Source organism: Piliocolobus tephrosceles, chromosome 2 (assembly GCF_002776525.5).
Source record: "Piliocolobus tephrosceles isolate RC106 chromosome 2, ASM277652v3, whole genome shotgun sequence".
Classification (NCBI taxonomy): Eukaryota; Metazoa; Chordata; class Mammalia; order Primates; family Cercopithecidae; genus Piliocolobus; species Piliocolobus tephrosceles.
In genome coordinates this window covers 163,971,190-163,990,554 of record NC_045435.1, presented here as the reverse complement: position 1 = coordinate 163,990,554, position 19,365 = coordinate 163,971,190, and the positions used below count along the sequence as shown (strand labels likewise).

Genomic DNA, 19,365 nt, shown 5'->3' with positions numbered 1-19,365 from the left:
TTACTGCTGCAGAAAAGCATTAATAGCTTCATTTCATATAAACGTAAGTAACTTCCAAACACTTACGTAGAGGACTAAAAATGTATCTGGTATTTAAGTAATCTGAACCAGTTCTGCAAGTGACTGTGTTTTGTAATACTGTGAAGATATGAAAATGTAGTTAATTACAATTTAAAGAGTGTTCCACATAACTTCTTAATTTCTACATTCCCTCCCTTACTCTTCGAGGGTTTCCTTTCAATAAGCATCATTTCCATACTCTTAATGTATTCCTTTTTAGTAGGAATCCAGAAGTATTAGACTGAATGGAAACACACTTGCCATCTCTGGCTATGATTCACAAATTGAAATGCCTCCTTTATCACATAAGGAGGTCATGTATATTTGTGGCAACAGCGAGTTGCCTTATTCACTCTTTACTTGCTGCTGTTTAAGTTGACAACCTCCCTTCCCAATAAAAATTTACTGACTTTGTAGTTCTGGTATTCACTTTACTATGTAACAGAAGTAGCATGTTGCTGCCAGAATACAGCATTGCTTTTGGCAAATTAAAGTGCATGTCATTTCTTAACACACTAGAAAGGGGAAATAAATTAAAGTACACAAGTCTAAAACTTCAGTATGTTTCCATGCAGATTTGTGCATGTGAGAGGGTGTCCCATTTGTCTAGTGATTGTGGAGTTGGAACACTACTGTGTGTTGCTAATCATTGACTGTAGTCCCAAAAAAGCCTTGTGGATATCTTATGCCCTATGTAATAGCAGAGTAACATAAATTACATTTTATAAACCAAAAAAAAAAAAAACAAAAAATCCAAAAAACAAAAAAACTCCATCTTCAATCCACAAACATGACATGTCTCTTTTTATTTAGACCTTCTTTACCTTATCTCTGGAATGTTTTGTAGTTTCGGTGTAAAGGTGTTGTACTTCTTTGGTTAAATTTATTTTATTTTAATTAATTTATTTACTGAGACAGAGTCTTGCTCTGTCACCGAGGCTGGAGTGCAGTGGCACGATCTCGGCTTACTGCAACCTCCGCCACCTGGGTTCAAGTGATTCTCCTGTCTCAGCCTCCTAAGTAACTGGGATTACAGGCATGCACCGCCACGCCCAGCTAATTTTTTGGCATTTTTAGTAAAGACGAGGTTTCAGCATGTTGGCCAGGCTGGTCTTGAACTCCTGACCTAAAGTGATCTGCCTACCTTGGCCTCCCAAAGTGCTGGGATTATAGGCGTGAACCACCGCGCCCAGTCTTCTTTGGTTAAATTTATTCCTAAGTATTTTAGTGTTTGTTTTTTTGGGGACTACTGTAAAGGGTATGATGTTTTAAATTTTGTTTTCTAACAGTTTGCAACTTGCAGAAATATAATTGATTTGTACATATTTATCTTTTATCCAAGACCTAGATAAATTAAATTCAGTTAGGAGTTTTAAGTAGCTGTTCTGAGGATTCTTCAGGAGTTTCAATATAACACTATATGCCTTTTATTTCTTGTCTTACTGCATTGGCTAAAATCTTCAGTACAGTATTGAACAGAATTTATTAAAGGGGATAATCCTTGATTTGTTAACTGCAGATTTCTTACATACACTTTTGATCAGATTAAGGAGATTATCTTTTAGACTTCATTCATTGAGTTTTCATTTTCTTTAATCACAAACAGGTGTTGAATTTTGTCAAATACATTTAGTCTGTTAATATGATAAATTATGTTGATTAGTTCTCAGATATTAAGCCAACTTTACATACTTGGGACAAACCCCACTTCATTATGGAGTGTCCTTTTCACATATTGCTGGATTTAATTCATTATATATATTTTTTCTTGTAAAATCTTTAGTTTTAGTACTAGAGTTATGCAGGCTTCAAAAGATGACTTGGCAAGTATTCTTTCCCTCTGTTTTCTAAAAGATTTTGTGGGTAAGGTTGATGTTATTTCTTCCTTAAGTGTTTGGCCGACTTTACCAGTAAAGCTATTTAAGCCTGGCATTCTTTTTTAGGACAAATTTCGTCAGAAGCAGAGATACAGAGTTTTTAAGATACTCTTTTTTCTTGCACATGTTTTAGTAAATTGTTTTCCAAGAAATTTGTCCATTTATCTGAATCGTCAAATTTATTGATATAAAGTTGTTCATATTAGTTTCTGGTTAGTCTTTTAATGTTATTAGAATTTGTAGTAGTCTCTCATTCCTAACCATGGCAATTTTGTGTTTGATTTTTTTTTTCTTTTATCAGTCTTTCTAGGCATTTTTCAATTTTATTAAAGCCTTTGGCTTTGTTATGCTTCACTATTAGTTTGTTTCCTATTTCACTGATTGTACTCTCATCTTTATTTTTGCCATTCTTCAATTAACTTTATCTTCTCATTTTCTAGTTTAAGTTGAAAATATATAATTGATTTTATCCTTTTTTAAAAAATAAAAGCTTTATTAAGGTGAGCCTATTTGACGTGTCAATTCACCCAGTTTAAGTGTACAAATGAAGGTCTGTTTGTAACTCTACTGAGTGGTGTAACCATGACCATAAATCAATTTTAGAACAGCTTCATTCCACCAATAAAATCCCTCATGCCTGTTTATACCCCAATCTGCTACTTGGGACTGGTTCCCAACCTCTCCCAAGCAGCCACTAACCTACTGTCTGTTCCTATACCTTTGTCTTTTCTGGATACTTCGTATTAATGGAATCATATAGTACATAATTTATTGGGTCTGAGTTCTTTCACTTAGTATAATTTTTTGAGGTTCATCCATCATGCAGCATGTGTCAGTAGTTCAATCTTTTTTACTGCTAGTAGTATCCTTTAATATTATTATTATTTTTTTGTAGAGACAGGGTTTCACCATGTTGCCCAGGCTGGTCTCGAACCCCTGAGCTCAAGTCATCCTCCTACCTTGGCCTCCCAAAGTGCTGGGATTTCAGATGTAAGCCACCACACCCAGCCTGTATTGCTAATAGTGTTCTATTGTATATATATCATATTTTGTTTACCCATTCACCAGCTGACAGACATTTAGGTTGCTTCTAGTTTTTGGCTATTGTGAATAATGCTGCTCTGAACATGCACTCCAATTCTTTGTGTGGGCATATGTTTTCATTTCTTTTGGGGTAGGTAACCAACAGTGGAACTGCTAGGTTACATGCATAGTAGTTTTATGTTTAACTTTCTGAGAACTTGCCCAATTGCTTGTCAAAGCCCCTATTTTACTTCCCATTGGAAATGTATGAGGGTTTCTGTTTCTCCACATTCTCAACAACATTTGGTATTGTCTGTCTTATTTATTACAGACACTCACTCTAGTTGGTGTGAAATGGTATCTCATTGTGGTTTTAATTTGCATTTCCCAATGATGTTGAGCATCTTTTCAGATGCTTATTGTCTATTTGTATAATCTCTTTGATAAAATGTTTGTTCATATATATCGTCCTCTTTTTAAATTGGGTTTTTGAAAATTCTGGATACAAGTATATCAGATAAGAGTTTTGGACATATTTTCTTCCAGTCTGTTGCTTAGTTTTTCATTTTCTTAATGATCCTCTTTTGAAATGTTTTTGAATTTTGATGAGATCCAATTTATTAAATATTTTCTTTTATAGACCATACATTTAGTTATATATGTAAGAAATCTTTGCCTAACCTATAAAGACTCAAAAGATTTTTCTTAGTTGCTAATACAAATATTTATAACAATCATTTTCCCTTTATGTACTGTTTTAGCTGTATCCCACAAACTTCGATATATTTGTTGCATTTTATCATTTAAGTTAAAAATATTTTTGAGTTTCCTTGTGAACTCTTCAATCTATAGGTTGCTTAGAAGTATTTTATTTAATTTCCAAATATTTGGGGCTCTTCTAGATATCATATTGTCATTAATTCTGTTGTGATCAGAGAACATACTTTGTAAAAAGTCAATCTTTTGATATTTACTGAGGCTCCAGGCCCAGCATTTGGTGGCCTATTTTACTGAATGGTCCAATGCACATTTCAAAAGAATATGTATTCTGCACCTGTTTGGCTTAGTGTCCCATAAATGTAAATTAGATCAAGGTGACTTATAGTATTATTCCAAACTTCTGTAAGAAAACTGGTTCTTGTGCCAGCTGCTCTAACAATTGCCGAGAGAAGACTATTAAAATATTTGAGTACAGGCCAGGTGTGGTGGCTCATACCTGTAATTCTAGGCCAAGGCAGGAGGATCACTTGGGTCCAGGAGTTTGAGACCAGCCTGGGCAACAAAGTGAGACCCTGCCGCTACAAAAAATCAAGAAAATTAGCCAGATGTGGTGGTGTCCACCTGTGGTTCCAGGTACACAGGAGGAAGAGGCAGGAGGATCTCTTGAGCTCAGGAGGTCGACGCTGCAGTGAGTTATGTCTGTGCACTCCAGCTTGGGAGACACAGCAAGACCCTGTCTCAAAAAAAAAAAAGAAAAGAAAAAAGAAAAAAAATTCAACTAGAATTGTAGATGTCCTATTTCAATTCTGTTTTTTTCTCCAACTACACTGAAGTTGTAATTAGGTATGTACACGTTTAGGATAATGTGCTCCTTAATGTGCCCAAATGTATTTGGTAAAAGTCGTTTTGACATCTACTTGGTCTGGGATTACTGCTTACTGTTTACATCGTCTTTCTCCACCGAATTACTTTCAACCTATCTGTGCTTTTATAATATATTTAATGTGGATATGTTGTAGGAGTATATTATTGGATCTTGCTTTTTAAAATATAGTCTGACAGTCCGTGACTTTCAATGTAATGTAGCTCATTTACTTTTACTGTAATTATTGATATGGCTGGGTTTAAGCTATCATTTTGCTATTCATTTTCTGTCTCACCTGATTTGACTGCTCCTCTGTTCTTCCTTTCCTCACGTTTTAATGTATTTATTGTTTGGGAGGAGGAGAGGGGATGGATTAGTTATATCAAGTTTTTTCCTAAATTTTTGTTCTAGATATTATAATATACAGCCTTAACTCATCACAGTCTACTTAAAATTATTCTTGCATCGCTTCACATAAAATATAAGACCCTTGGAATAATTTACTACACTCCCTTCCTTTGTGCTGTTACTGTCATATATTTCATATCCAGATGTTATAAACCCTGTAATTAAATGTTATACATTTTGCATCACACAGTTGCTCTTTAAAGAAATGGAAAAAAAAAACAAAAACAGGCATTCCTACATTTACCCACATATCTACCATTTCCAGTGCTCTTTATTCCTTCTTGTAGATCTAAGTTTCCATCTGGTATTATTTCCTTTCAGCCTGAAGAATTTCCTTTAGCATTTCCTATAGTGCAGGCTTGTTCACGATGGAGTCTCTCTCAGCTTTCATTTATTTAAAATATATTTTCATTTTTGAAGAAAATTTTCTCTAGAATGTTAGGTTGAGACTTTTGTTCCTCAGCATTTTAAAGAGATTATTCCACTGTCCTCCGGTTTTAGCTGCTTTTTATGAGGAGTTGACTGTCAACTGTACTGTTGTTCCCCTGTATGTATCTTGTTTTTTGTTTTTCTGCTTGTGAGATTTTCTCTTTATCTCTGGTTTGACTATTGTATGTCTAAGTGCAGTTCCTTTGTGTTTATCATGCTTTCAGTTCACTGAGCATCTCAGATCTATAAGATACTGTTTCATCAAATATGGGAAATTTTAGGCCATTATTTCTTCAAAAACAATTTGTTGTTGTTGTTGTTCAATTCTTTCTCTACTCTCCTTCTGGGACACCAACCACGCATATGTTAGAGTACCTGATATTGTAGTAAAGGGTCACTGAGGTTTTGTTCATTTTCCCCCAGTCTTTTCTGTGTTCTAGATTGGTTCATTTCTACTGATCTATCTTCAAGTTCAGTGAACCAATCTGCTGTTAAGCCCATCAGATTTTTCATGTCAGGTATTGTGCTTTTCAATTCTAGGATTTTCATTTGATTCCTTTTTTTTTTTTCTTTTTTGGCTGAGATTCCCCATTTCTTTACTCATGATGACTACTTTTCCACCAAGTCCTTGAAATATTTATAACAGAGGGTTTAAAGTTCACATCTGCTAATTCCAACATGTAAATCATCTAGGGGTCTACTTCTACTGATCACCTTTTCTCCAGATTATGCATTATAGTTCTGTGTTTCTTCTTGAGTTGTTAATGTTCCATTACATACTGGCCATCATGAATAAAACACTGTAGAAACTATGGATTCAGTTACCTTCCCTTGAAGTTACATCATTGGTGGTTATTGTGAGGGTTGGTTTTATACTTTGTTTATACTATACTTTGTTTATTCTTAATCCTAGAACATAGTCTTTACAACTGAGCCACCACTCTTGAGATTTTGATGAAAATACTGAAGCGTTTGCTAAGCTCTCTAAGTAAAATTCCAAATTCTGTCTCCTTTTAGGGGGACAGAAACTGAAGTCTCTGCTAATCTTTTAAAAGTTTTCAGCTATTGTTTTTCACTAGCCCCTTTGGGGACGGGTCCCTCTTGCATGAGCAGTTTAAGAGTCAACTAAAGATTGCAGAGGAGTTCACATGCAGACTGAAGAATTCCTCTTTATGCCTCAATTTCCAGCCTCTCTGATAGCCCTAAACTCTATCCTTTGGTATCTCAAGCCAATAAAGCTTAGTTTTCTTTTTGCATTTTAGCACTACCTCATACTGACTAGACTGGGAGTGCTTTCAAGGGGAAAAGCTGTATAAAAATAAATCTTAGGCCAGGCGCGGTGGCTCATGCCTGTAATCCCAGCACTTTGGGAGGCCAAGGTGGGTTAATCCCCTGAGGTTGGGAGTTCGAGACTGGCCTGACCCACATGGAGAAACCCCGTCTCTACTAAAAATACAAAATTAGCCGGGCATGGTGGCACACGCCTGTAATCTCAGCTACTGGGGAGGCTGAGGTAGGAGAATCGCTTAAACCCGGGAGGCAGAGGTTGCAGTGAGCTGAGATTGCGCCACTGCACTTCACCCTGGGCAACAAGAGTGAAACTCCATCTCAATCAATCAATAAATCTTAGCCAGCATGGTTCCTTTCTTTCAAGGATCAAATTCTTCAAAGAATTGTTATATATATTCTGCTCAAGGTTTATAATTGTTATCTATGAGACTTAGTCTAATACAAGCTTCTCCATCATTACCAGGACTCTTGGTTTTTTTTTTCTACCATTACCAGGACTCTTTTTTTTTTTAAGTTCAGTTTTACACTGACTCCATCATTTTCTGTTCCCCTTCTTTGCTTCTTCTTTTTCTTTTTCCTCAAAAAGAGTTCTGTATCTATTTTTAAAAGTCAACTTAATGCCCACATCCTTGGAATTATCCTTAACGTGCCTTTTTCTCTCACTCCCAGTATCTAATCCTCTGGGTACTATCTTTAAAATAGATCCAGAATGTGATCCATTTTTATCATTTCTACTGCTACCAACAGATCCAAGCCATTCTCTTCTCTCCTCTAGAATATTTTAACAGTCTCTTAATTGGTTTCCCTGTACCCTTCATTCATTCTCCATGTAACACTCCACAGACATAAGTTATCCTATTAAGACATAAGTTAAACAATGTCGTTCTTCTGCTTAAACCGCTCCAATGTCTTTCCATTTTACTCAAAGTAAAAAGCCCACAAGGTCCTATAAAATCTAGCACTTCTATGAACTTTTTGATCTTAGTTCCTATGACTTACCATCTTCTTCATTTTTTTCCAGCCACAAGAGCTTTCTCTTATCTCTTCAACACTCCAGGCATGATTCTATTTCAAGGCATTTGTTCTGGGTGCTGTTAGCTATTTCTGTGACACTTTTATTGCAAATATCCACATGGTTCACTTGCCGACCATCTTTAGGTTTAGGTCTTTGCTCAAATGTCACTTTCTCAGTGAAGCCTTCCCTGGTTAGACCTTTTAATATTTTAATTCACCTCACTGAACCCATCATTTTCTGTTCCTTGCCCTTGCTTCTTTTTTGTTCATCTCATTTATAATAATCCAACATAAATATAATTTTCTCTTTTTACTGTTTATTGTCTCTTAGTAAAGATCTATAAGGGCAGGGATTTTGATATGTTTTGTTTACTACTTTTCTCTCCAGAGCCTAGAACAGTGTCTGGTACATAGTAGGCACTCAATAAAACACCTGTTGAATAAATGCATGATTGAATCAACTATGTATTTTGTTCTTTAGCTATCAGAAAAAAAAAAAAAAGCTGCAGAGCCCTGTATGTGAAAATACAGGCAGATGAAAACCATGTTAACCTCAGTGTTTTAAGCATTTATGTTTAAAATATCATGGACATTTCTTTTACAATGTCCATTGGTTATATGAGCTAGGGTAGGGCTGGCTATATAAGCTAGGGCATTTAATGTCACATGAAAGTTGTGTATATGTATATGTGTATAACAGGTCTCCCCAAAGAAGACAATATCTAATTAAATTTTACGGAACAGAATTTCAAAGATGAATTAGTATGCCTGGCAGAAATTTTAGAAAGACAAGTGGTTCTTAATGTAATTCAGATGACAGCATATATGGAAGACATGGTGTCCTTTGAAGAATACTTACTATATACCTTTATGCCACTAGTAATAATATGGGTCCTTACCACTGAGGATCTTAAAGACTAGGGGAAGAGATGGAAAAAAGTAATGACCACACAGTATGCCATGTGGCTAAAGATACACAGTAAGGGAATAGCAACACTGAGGTAGATGAGGCTTACAATGGCTTCCATAAAGAGCTGACACTTGATCTAAGACTTAAAGGACAACAGATTACACAGATAAAGAAGAAAATAAAGGAATTTTTAGGTAGATATTTTTAGGTACATATGCAAAAGCATGAATGTAAAAGAACATGTAAAAGATGTAAAGAAGGAACTGCAAAAAGTAGTCTGGTGAAACTACATATGGATACTACAAAAGATGAGGCTGAATGAGACATAAAGAGGCTGGAACATCAATAACTAGTTTGATCTCCACATATAACTAAGAGAACTTTTACTTGTAGAAGATGACTAAATTACAGTAAAGGAATATAAAATCATAATCATAAGTACACAAGGCCATAAAAATCTCTCGAGGTAATCACGACTGATGGCTGAATGTCTGAGAATATTCATTTGCTACATGTTAATTTAACTCTACTGATTAGTTGCTTACTATTGTCTGTTAGCACTTGCCTAAAGGGGCCTCAAAAATTTAACAACTTATTGAAGAAAAATCCTTAAAACAGAGAAAATTCTACTAATTCATTTTCCAGTAAAGTGGGAAAGGACCATATTATTTGACATTAAGGGGCAGAAATACTTAATTCGCACTACTACTGTATAATAGGAAGATAGAGTGAAAGACTCAATGATTTAGGTCTATGTTACAGGAAATTTGGGAGGTATTCTTTCAGACACCGAAGTCACAGAGTAAGTGTAGCAAAAGACTACTTAACTAGCAGTCTTGGCTATCTAGAAAACAGCAGGGAAATTGGAAGTAAGCAAAACATTTGCTCAACAACCAAACAGAGAATACAAAGCCCAGGTATTTTATTTACAGGAGAAAGTCCTGACATTTTCATTCAAAGCCTTTTAATCTTAGGCATAATTTAAACAAACATAGCACTTGCATCCTCACTCATAGTACATTGCTGTAAAAAACAGAGGTGGGTGATGGGATGGGAGTAAGGTGTTATATTATGGTTCACAGACATCACAAGAAATGTAAGATCGCAGCCTTACCACAAAGGATAGAGAAAAACTGTATAAAGCGAACACAGGAACACAAAAAGCACAGCAGTCCAAGGCATTTAGCTGCGGAGTAAATGCATTTAGCTGGAGTAAACAGCTGCACACACCCTTAAGCAGCTCTGAAAATATCACTAAATCAGAATCCATATAACAATTAATATTATCAACGGTAGCCCCAAGTCATCTAGAAAATGTTAACTTACGTTCAATGAACTCTTTTTTAGAAGGCAGGGAAGCATGTAATATATTTTGGAAAGATCCATCAAAATAGTTAAAACAAAAAGCATGGAAGCTTAAAACCACAGGCTTTGGTAAATAAGCTTGAAATTTCATATCTCATTCCTCCAATGTCATTCCAAAATTTTACATTTCTTAAGGCTTAAAAATAATGTAGCTTATAATGTGTCTATTTTATACCTCTAGTAGCCTCATCATTCTAGAGAATTTTGTTCTCTTAAAATCAGTGGACAGAACAGAGATTCTTTTGTGTTTTTTGGAGACAGAGTCTCCCTCTGTCACCCAGGCTGGAGTGCAGTGGTGTGATCTTGGCTCACTGCAGCCACCGCCTCCCAGGTTCAAACAATTCTCCTGCCTCAGCCTCCCAAGTAGCTGGGACTACAGACGCACACCACCACGTCTGGCTAATTTTTGTTTTTTTAGTAGAGATGGGGTTTCACTACGTTGGCCAGGATGGTCTTGATCTCCTGACCTCATGATCCACCTGCTTCAGCCTCCCAAAGTGTTGGGATCACAGGCGTGAGCCACCACACCCGGCAAGAACAGAGGTTCTTAACTTGAGAATCATAGATGAACTTTAGGTCTATAAATTATTATGCAAAATTTTGTGTCTATGAACTCCCTGAAGTTACATGCACAATTTTTTGTCTGTTTGTAGGTACAGTTTTCTAGACAAAGGGGTCCATAGCTATCTAATTCTTAAAGAAGATTATAAACCAAAAAATACTTCAGAATATTGGTTTAGATTAGAAAATGCTTTAAATGAGGAAAAAAGAACTCATCTATTCATAGAGAATGACTAATTTACCTTAACTTTTATTTAAATGTACCATTAATGTAAACATAATTAGCACCCACTGCTATGCATAGGTGAGTACATTTATATAGTATTCAATAAGTTATAATTTCTAAAACATTCAAAATATGCTTAGCTTAAAAAATGCTATCTGGGCTGGGCACGCTGACTCACACCTGTAATCTCAGCACTTTAGGAGGCCGAGGCAGGCAGGTCACGAGGTCAGGAGTCCAAGACCAGCCTGGCCAACATGGTGAAACCCCGTCTCTACTAAAAATACAAAAATTCGCTGGGTGTGGTGGCGGGCACCTATAATCCCAGCTACTCAGGAGGCTGAGACAGGAGAATCACTTGAATCTGAGAGGCAGAGGTTGCAGTGAGCCAAGATCATGTCACTGCCCTCCAGCCTGGGTGACAGAGTAAGACTCTGTCTCCCAAAAAAAAAAAAAAAAAAAAAAAAAAAAAAAGCAGCTATCTGAAAGGGCATATATGTAGCCTATTGACTTTTAGTTATTTGAATATGTAAATGTTATAACAAATTATCTGGATAATATACCCAAAAGTATAATGCATTTGGTTTCTTATATCTTTCTAATATATTGGGACACATGTAGTCATTCTGGCTAAGCCATTCCTAAGGAAGAATTATGAAATAAAATTTTTTCCTTATCACTCTACTATTCAAGAGTCTCCACTGAAGCACTCTACTTAACTGTGTTATATCCTCTTTAAAGCACCCTATATCTGATGTATTACTCCAGAATTTACAGCAGAAGCTCTCTTAACAGATCTTTACCTAACAGATTTGACAGATTAACAGACTCTCCATTTCCTCTGTAAAACATACTAAATGCTGCTCATAGGATGCTAAACGCTTGTGGTTGCTTGGGTACTCTGTTAAGTCTGCGCCCTTCTACTTCCATCGTTTAGGCTGTTTTGCTTACCAAGTCCATTGGGTTTGTTGCTAAACTTATTTATGCTAGTTTTCTATGTTGTAATTATGATTTACTTCATGTAAAGAGACAAAGTAAGTGGCCACTACCAAGAGGTTTATTACTTATTTGAAAATCAGGTAAAAGCTTTGAAAATCCTCTAAAAAGGAGATGCATACCTCCACAAATAAGGCTGATTTATGTGGGGGTAAGACAGCTGTAAAAGACTAGTATAACTATCCTGAAAATCTAAGAGGATTTTGTGCTTGGATTACTTTTCAAGTATCTAAGTTCTAGATTTACCATGGAGAAATCAACCTGAAAACTGATGCATTATGGGTATATTTACACAAGAAAGACAGGAAATCTGATCTATAGGTCAATAGTCAAAGAAATAATCGTGGTTCTCTACCAAAATGTTGGTAAACAAATACATAAATATTTAAGATCTGTATGCATCTTTTTGTTTGTTTTTAAATGATTCTTGCTTTAACCAACCTTTTGGTTTGGTTAAATGAGCATCTCTGGATCCTGATTATTTTGGACAGAAGGGATTCTACTATATAGATGTCATCTGTGATCTAGATACTAAATTCTTCTTGCTAAAATATCAGAAGCTAATGGCCTTCTGTGGATAATTCGGTTTTTTTTTTTTGAGATGGAGTCTTGCTCTGTCACCCAGGCTAGAGTGCAGTGGCACGATCTCAGCTTATTGCAGCATCCACCTCCCGGGTTCAAGGGATTCTCCTGCTTCAGCCTCCAGAGTAGCTGGGACTACAGGCATGTGCCACCACGCACAGCTAATTTTTTTGTATGTTTAGTAGAGACGGGATTTCGCCATGTTGGTCAGGCTGGTCTCAAACTCCTGACCTCAAGTGATCTGCCCGCCTTTGCCTCCCAAAGTGCTAGGATTACAGGCATGAGCCACCACACCTGGCCTTCTGTGGAATATCACCCCAACGGAATAAACTCAAAAGTAGTTTATTTAAAGGACTGTGTCAGTCTACTGAGGGATAAGCTTTGCCTCTCTGCAGCTCTCAAATCACACTGTAGGAAGATGGCTTCATTTACACAAATAGCCCACTTGTACAGGCAACAGAGTCTTCTCAGATGGCAAATTATTATTATTATTATTATTTTTTGAGACGGAGTCTTGCTCTGTCACCCAGGCTGGAGTGCAGTGGCCCGATCTCAGCTCACTGCAAGCTCCGCCTCCCGGGTTTACGCCATTCTCCTGCCTCAGCCTCCGGAGTAGCTGGGACTACAGGCGCCCGCCACCTAGCCCGGCTAGTTTTTTTTTTGTATTTTTTTTTTAGTAGAGACGGGGTTTCACCATGTTAGCCAGGATGGTCTCGATCTCCTGACCTCGTGATCCGCCCGTCTCAGCCTCCCAAAGTGCTGGGATTACAGGCTTGAGCTACCGCGCCCGGCTCCTCAGAAGGCAAATTACTAAGTCATCTACCTTGGGGTTAGCTTGGCTAAGAGCCTAGGATGAATTTGACAACAGAATAGGTATCACAATCTATGGCGTAACTGTGGGAATGTCTAGCAGATATTTCCCAGCAAAGCACAGAAATATTCTCATTTATTAGATATTGAATCTTGCTAATTTTGCCTCTGAGAGTTAAAGAAACTCCCATGTTCTAATAGGTTTAGCTGTTGCTCTTTGATAAATAACAGTATGGATTACTATGGATTTTTAGAAAACAGAGCACACTAAAGGAACACCATTTTCAGAAACTCAAGAAATTTAATGTGAGAAAAACATAATATTTTATGTTACGTTTAAATAACATAACATAAAACATAATGTCAAATATTTTTTCATTCTTAGTACGTATGGAGAAAGCATAAACTATAGTAATATTACTGAAAGGATTCACTAGAGTCACAATAAGCGGCAAAGAAACCTACACCAAGAACCAGGAAAAACCCCATAATAAAGCATAAACACAACTACCTGGCTGTTTGTGGTAGGTGAGCTCTCTGCTTGTTAAGCAGAACCATCGTTTCTTAAAATTCTTTTTTCCAATCCGAGTTCTTCCCTGAGCTCTTTTATACATCTCACTGCCAACATAACAGATGTAAACATTTAGCTATAAAAATTAAGTTAAACCAAAACAAAGAAGTATCCTTTAATTTTAAATGACATGAATAGTTGTGTAAGATTATATTAAATATATAAAAATGTGTTTGCCATCCATGACTGTTGTATTTATTTTGGCCATATTAAAGGAATAAGGTCTTTAATTAATTTAATATTTTTAATTGTACTATGCAGAACAAAAAAGGACCAAATGATTCCCCCCCTTAACTTATAATGAACACTGTACATTAAGACTAATAGTGCTGTTACTTTTTAAAAGTACTCTAAATACCCATCATCTCACTATAATTGCAAAACAACTCTAGGACAGTATGCACAGGAAATCATGCTTTTCTGCCATAAAGTTTGTAGGACAGTAAAGGTGACTTACCTGACTGCTAATTTTGGCAGTTCTAACACAGAAAGTAACGCCAGATCTCCTCACTCTTAGACCCACGCTCTTTGTACTTACTTAATATCTATACTGATACATGACTTTCATGTCTAATTTGATTAAATTACCCTTCTTTCAGGTGCACAGGCTCACTCGTACCACTGGACTCTTTAGTTTCAGTAGATGAAATTTCATCCAAGAACTAAATGGGGAAATGGGCAAATATTACACTGTGTGATAAGGAACATTATAAAAAATTCAGTTTATCTTACATGTCATTGATTATAAGGAGAAGTTCTTCATTACTAATGAATACACATGATAGTAATTTATAAAACAAAACACATATTATAGAGGAAATCCCTAATTTACAAATGACAAGTATTACAAAAGTCTTATTTATTTATTTGGAGACAGAGTCTCTGTTGCCCAGACTAGAGTGCAGTGGTGCAGTCTCGGCTCACTGCAACCTCTTCCCTCCTGGGTTCAAGTGATTCTCATGCCTCAGCTTCCCAAGTAGCTGGGATTACAGGCATGTGCCACCACACCCAGCTCACTTTTTTGTATTTTTAGTAGAGACAGGGTTACAGTATGTTGGCCAGGCTGCTCTTGAACTCCTAGCCTCAAGTGATCTGTCTGCCTCAGCCTACCAAAGTGCTGGGATTACAGGTGTGAGCCACTGTGCCCAGCCTAAAACTTCGTTCTTAAGTTACTTAAAACCCAGAACATATTTCCATGTAGAAATAATTCAATCCATAATTCCTTAACTGCAATTCTGAAATACATAAAGTTCTGAATACAAAGTTTTTAAATCTTGTCTTTGATTTGAAGTACTCATTTAGGGGTATAACTTAACCTGAACTGGTGTGAGGCTATTTACACTCTGTACTTATATTACTTACTGTAAGTATTCATACACTGTGCTATAAGAATTAATGTATTTGATTGTGGGGTGCTACCCTAGGCTCCACTGGGGGGTGTTACAAATAGTATTTGAAACTCTGAAAAACTGAATTCTGAAATACTTTTGGTCCCAATGATTTTACATATAAGATTGTGAACCTTTATTATAGGTTAAGGATCACCAAAGTATGGCTCAGAGGGCCACGTCTGACCTGTAGCCTGTTTTTGTAAGGCCCATAAGAATACAGGTTGAACACTCCTAATCTGAAAATCCCAAATGTTCCAAACACCCAAAACTTTTTGAGTGCCAACAGGATATTCAAAGGAAATGCTTGCTGGTGCATTCTGGATTTTGAATTTTGGATTTTCAGATTAGGGATGCTCAATCAGTTAAAAAAATATACACGGAGAGAGACAGAATGAATAAAAGTATTTCAAAATTTGAAAAAATCCAAAATCCAAAACACTTTATCAAGCATTTTTGATAGAGGATACTCAACCTATAACTATTACATTTCTAAATGTAATAATTAGGGTTACATTTAGGATTGTGAAAGCGTTGTGAAAACAAAGACTAGGTGGCAGAGACCTTACGTGATCAGCAAAGCTTAAAATATTTTCTCACTGTCCCTTTACAGAAAAGAGTTTGCCAACTTCTACTATATATAACTGATTTTAACTCTGAGAGATGGTATTTCACAGTCACGACTGAAGTGTAAACAGATTATCTGGGATAATCTGGAAATCTAATCACCATCTATAAACTTTCCATGGAGAATGTGGGAATGTGGTGACTCAAGAAAATTTATAGTATCCATCTTTACCAGGTCAGCCAGTGAAGAACATTTAACTTCACATATATGCTACCTTGACTGGTTAAAAGCTTTTTTAGTATTTGGTTGTCTCTTCATGGGAAAGGGAAATTAGCACTTCAAGGAACAATTCCTTTTTCTTTTCTTTTCTTTTTTTTGAGATGGAGTGTTGTTCCGTCACCCAGGCAGGAATCCAATGGTGTCATCTTGGCTCACTGCAACCTCCACCTCTCAGGTTCAAGCGATTCTCCTGCCTTAGGCTCCCGGGTAACTGGGACTACAGGCGCCCACCACCACGCCTGGCTAATTTTTGTATTTTTAGTAGAGACAGGGTTTTACCATATTGGCCAGGCTGGTCTCGAACTCCTGATCTTGTGATCTGTCTGCCTCCACCTCCCAAAGTGCTGGGATTACAGGCATGAATCACCATGCATGCCTGGATGGAACAATTCTTTTCTTTTTCTTTTTTTTTTTTTAATCTACCATTACCTTGATTTTGAGGAACAATTCTTGTTCTTAAAGAATCCTATTTTGCCTCCTAAATGAGCTATCAATTTGTTTAGTTCATGAGGTGGATATTACAAACTCAGAAACTCAGAGAGGGTTTGCATTTCTTTGCTTATTCCTTTATACTTTTCTACGTTGTTCTGCTTAGGACTTAAACAAAAACAAACCACATTCCAATAAGGATAATATTGAGGTTCCAGTGCCTATTCTAAAGTAGAATTTTATAGACACAGTCATTTTCTCCTAAGACTGGCTGATGATTGCCTGCCAGAGCTCAGACTTAAGGAGTTTTCAAATGGAATGTTTATTTCTGCTTGCTGGGAGAAAATATTGGTAAGTGAAAGAACAAGAACAGAGTTCCTTTTGCATTATATATGGGTAATGTGGGTACAAGTATCCAAGGGAACTGAAGAAGTGCCCTACCATAGCATCAGTTCTCCCAGATGGACCATCCACTAATGGAGTCTGAGTTATGTGAATATTTTATTTCTTAATATATACCTGACGTCACTGATTTGTTAGCAAATATTATTTATAATAGTTTATTTTATTTTTTTGAGATAGCGTTTCGCTCTTGATGCCCAAGCTGGAGTGCAATGGCATGATCTCAGCTCACTGCAACATCTACCTCCTGGATTCAAGCAATTCTCCTGCCTCAGCCTCCCTAGTAGCTGGGATTACAGGCGTGTGCCACCAGGCCTGGCTAATTTTTTGTATTTTTAGTAGAAACGGGGTTTCACCACGTTAGCCAGGCTGGTCTCCAACTCCCGACCTCAGGTGATCCGCCCACTTCGGCCTCCCAAAGTGCTAGGATTACAGGTGTGAGCCACTGTGCCCAGCCAATACTTTATTTAGGAACTATGGGGTAAATACAGAGATATGAAGTGAAAGAAAACCCAGTAATTAAGATGGACTATAGGCAGGGTGACTATAGGTCCCAGTTTGCTCAGGACCATCCCCATCAGGGGCCATTCCTATCATCCCAGAATAATCACTAACAGTATTTTTCACTCTTAAAAGTGTTCTGGTTTAGACATCAAATTATATGGTCACCTTGTTTATAGAACTATCCAGGTTATCCTTTCTAAACTCTGCAGGGAATAGCATATGATTCAGAGTTATACTCTTATTTTCTTCTGCATCAACAGTAAATGTCACTAGTCAGAGTGCCAATATAAAATGAGAAATTGAGCTTCATAAGCTTTTGCAATTTATAGCACTGCACATATCTTGTTGTAACTACTAAATAATAAAGGAAACTAGGATATTAGGGTAAAGTATCCTATGTCAGCTTAGGGATTTAGAACCAAATCTGAGACAGAGGCATACTATGGCGATAGTCCATTAGAATGTGAGTGGGTGACTCAGGGCAGATCAGGAACAGACTAAACTCCTGGTACCCTTAAATCCTTTCTCCACTGACACTATCAACTCTACACATTCTGATTATATCAGGGGGAAAAAAAAATCAGATACTACCATAGCCTTGGTCACAAAACATGGAAAAACAACCCTCAAACAAAAGACAGTACATCATAATCTTGCCAATAAAAGTCTGCCTACAGTGTCACAAATGTTTCAACAATGTCCTAAAAATAAAAGGGCAGCTTTTTCTTTGCCTATTCTTTTGAAAGACTTTCTCCTCAAAAGCCTTCAATGGTTTGTCTAAAAAATTTTTGGTTAAACAGGCACTATTCCAGATGAAAAATATTCCAATGGACTTTAATTTTTTAAATCACCATTTCTCACTTACTAAGTCTCTGTAAGAATCCTAAGTATAAAAAAAGGCCCAAATGTACACCTCAACAAAATAAATACTCTGGCAACCAACTGCTAGTTATGCTACAGAAACTGAATGAAGTCTTTAACATTTGGCTTTGTTAATTCGGATTCATTAAGTTAAGAATGTGATATATAAAATACAGTACTTTCTTCAGGCCTAGTTTAGATATAATTCATTTCTTTCCTTATTTTTTAATTCTTAACTTCTAGACTATGTGGGATAGAGTACTTCAAAGGTTAACTTTTCTTTATAAATTTTCAGCATTTTACAATAATGCTATATTTTGTTTAGATGATTCAGGACTAAAGACTCAAGAAATTAAAGATCCTTTCAAAACATTCTCAACTTCTAAGTGCAGTGATTTTTGTATGCTGCAGGACTTGTGTTCGGATATTATATACTATAGGCTTTTGTACATTTATAGTAACTTTCCTCAGGTTACTACCATGAATTTATATTGTTCATTAAATGTTCAATAATGTATGTATTTTTTATTAGGGCAATTAAGTGCCCACTCTACATCAGGCACCATACAAAGCCTTTACCCCCAGAGACCAAAGGTTCTCAACCAGAGGCAATTCTGTCCTTCAAGGAACATTTGGCAATACCTGGAGGCATGTTTGGCGGTCAAAACAGGAGGCATACTTATTGCATCTAAGGGGTAGAGGCCAGGGATGCTGCTAAATATCCTGAAACGCACAAGCCAGCTCCTCAGAATCAAGAATTATCTAACCCCAAATGCCAATAGTGTCACTTTGAGAAATCCTAACCCTAGATATCTGTAATTCGTGTTTCTAAGGCACTGGCAAAAGTAGTAGTTGTTAAACTTATTTAGGTATTTTCAAAGATGAAAAGCACAGCCCTGTATAAGAAGAAAAAAGAAAAAGGAAGCCTTTTTGATGAACAGTTTAAACATTATTATTTAAACTGGGGATTGATATAATATATATAAAATGTTATTTCCCCTATGCTATGTGAAATAAATATTAACAATTCCAGAATAAAATAATCATACCTTTTTAACTGCCATAATATATCCTTCTTCTTGAAACATTTTGAAAAATTCACACATGAATGTCTCTTTGAAACTTGACTAAGAAAAAACAAACACAAGGTTTTTATGTGTTAGAGAATTAAGAATAGAACAGACTATATTTTAAAGCTGAGGATTAAGGCCTAAAAAGGACTCAATTATA

At 36.4% G+C, this 19,365-nt stretch overlaps 1 protein-coding gene across 3 annotated transcripts in view; it reads right to left on the bottom strand.

Moving 5' to 3' along the window:
- The window catches only part of RASA2 (RAS p21 protein activator 2), a 123,553-nt gene that overhangs the window by 16,092 nt on the left and 88,096 nt on the right, over positions 1-19,365 (bottom strand). For 2 of the 3 annotated variants that reach the window (XM_023192128.2, XM_023192130.1), the window contains exons 17-19: positions 19,185-19,262; positions 14,293-14,366; positions 13,642-13,751 (exon numbers count right to left, since the gene is read on the bottom strand). In XM_023192128.2, the coding sequence (XP_023047896.1) occupies positions 13,642-13,751; positions 14,293-14,366; positions 19,185-19,262 (262 nt within the window). The remainder of the gene's footprint in view (positions 1-13,641; positions 13,752-14,292; positions 14,367-19,184; positions 19,263-19,365) is intronic. The other variant, XM_023192129.2, reaches the window with a different exon arrangement.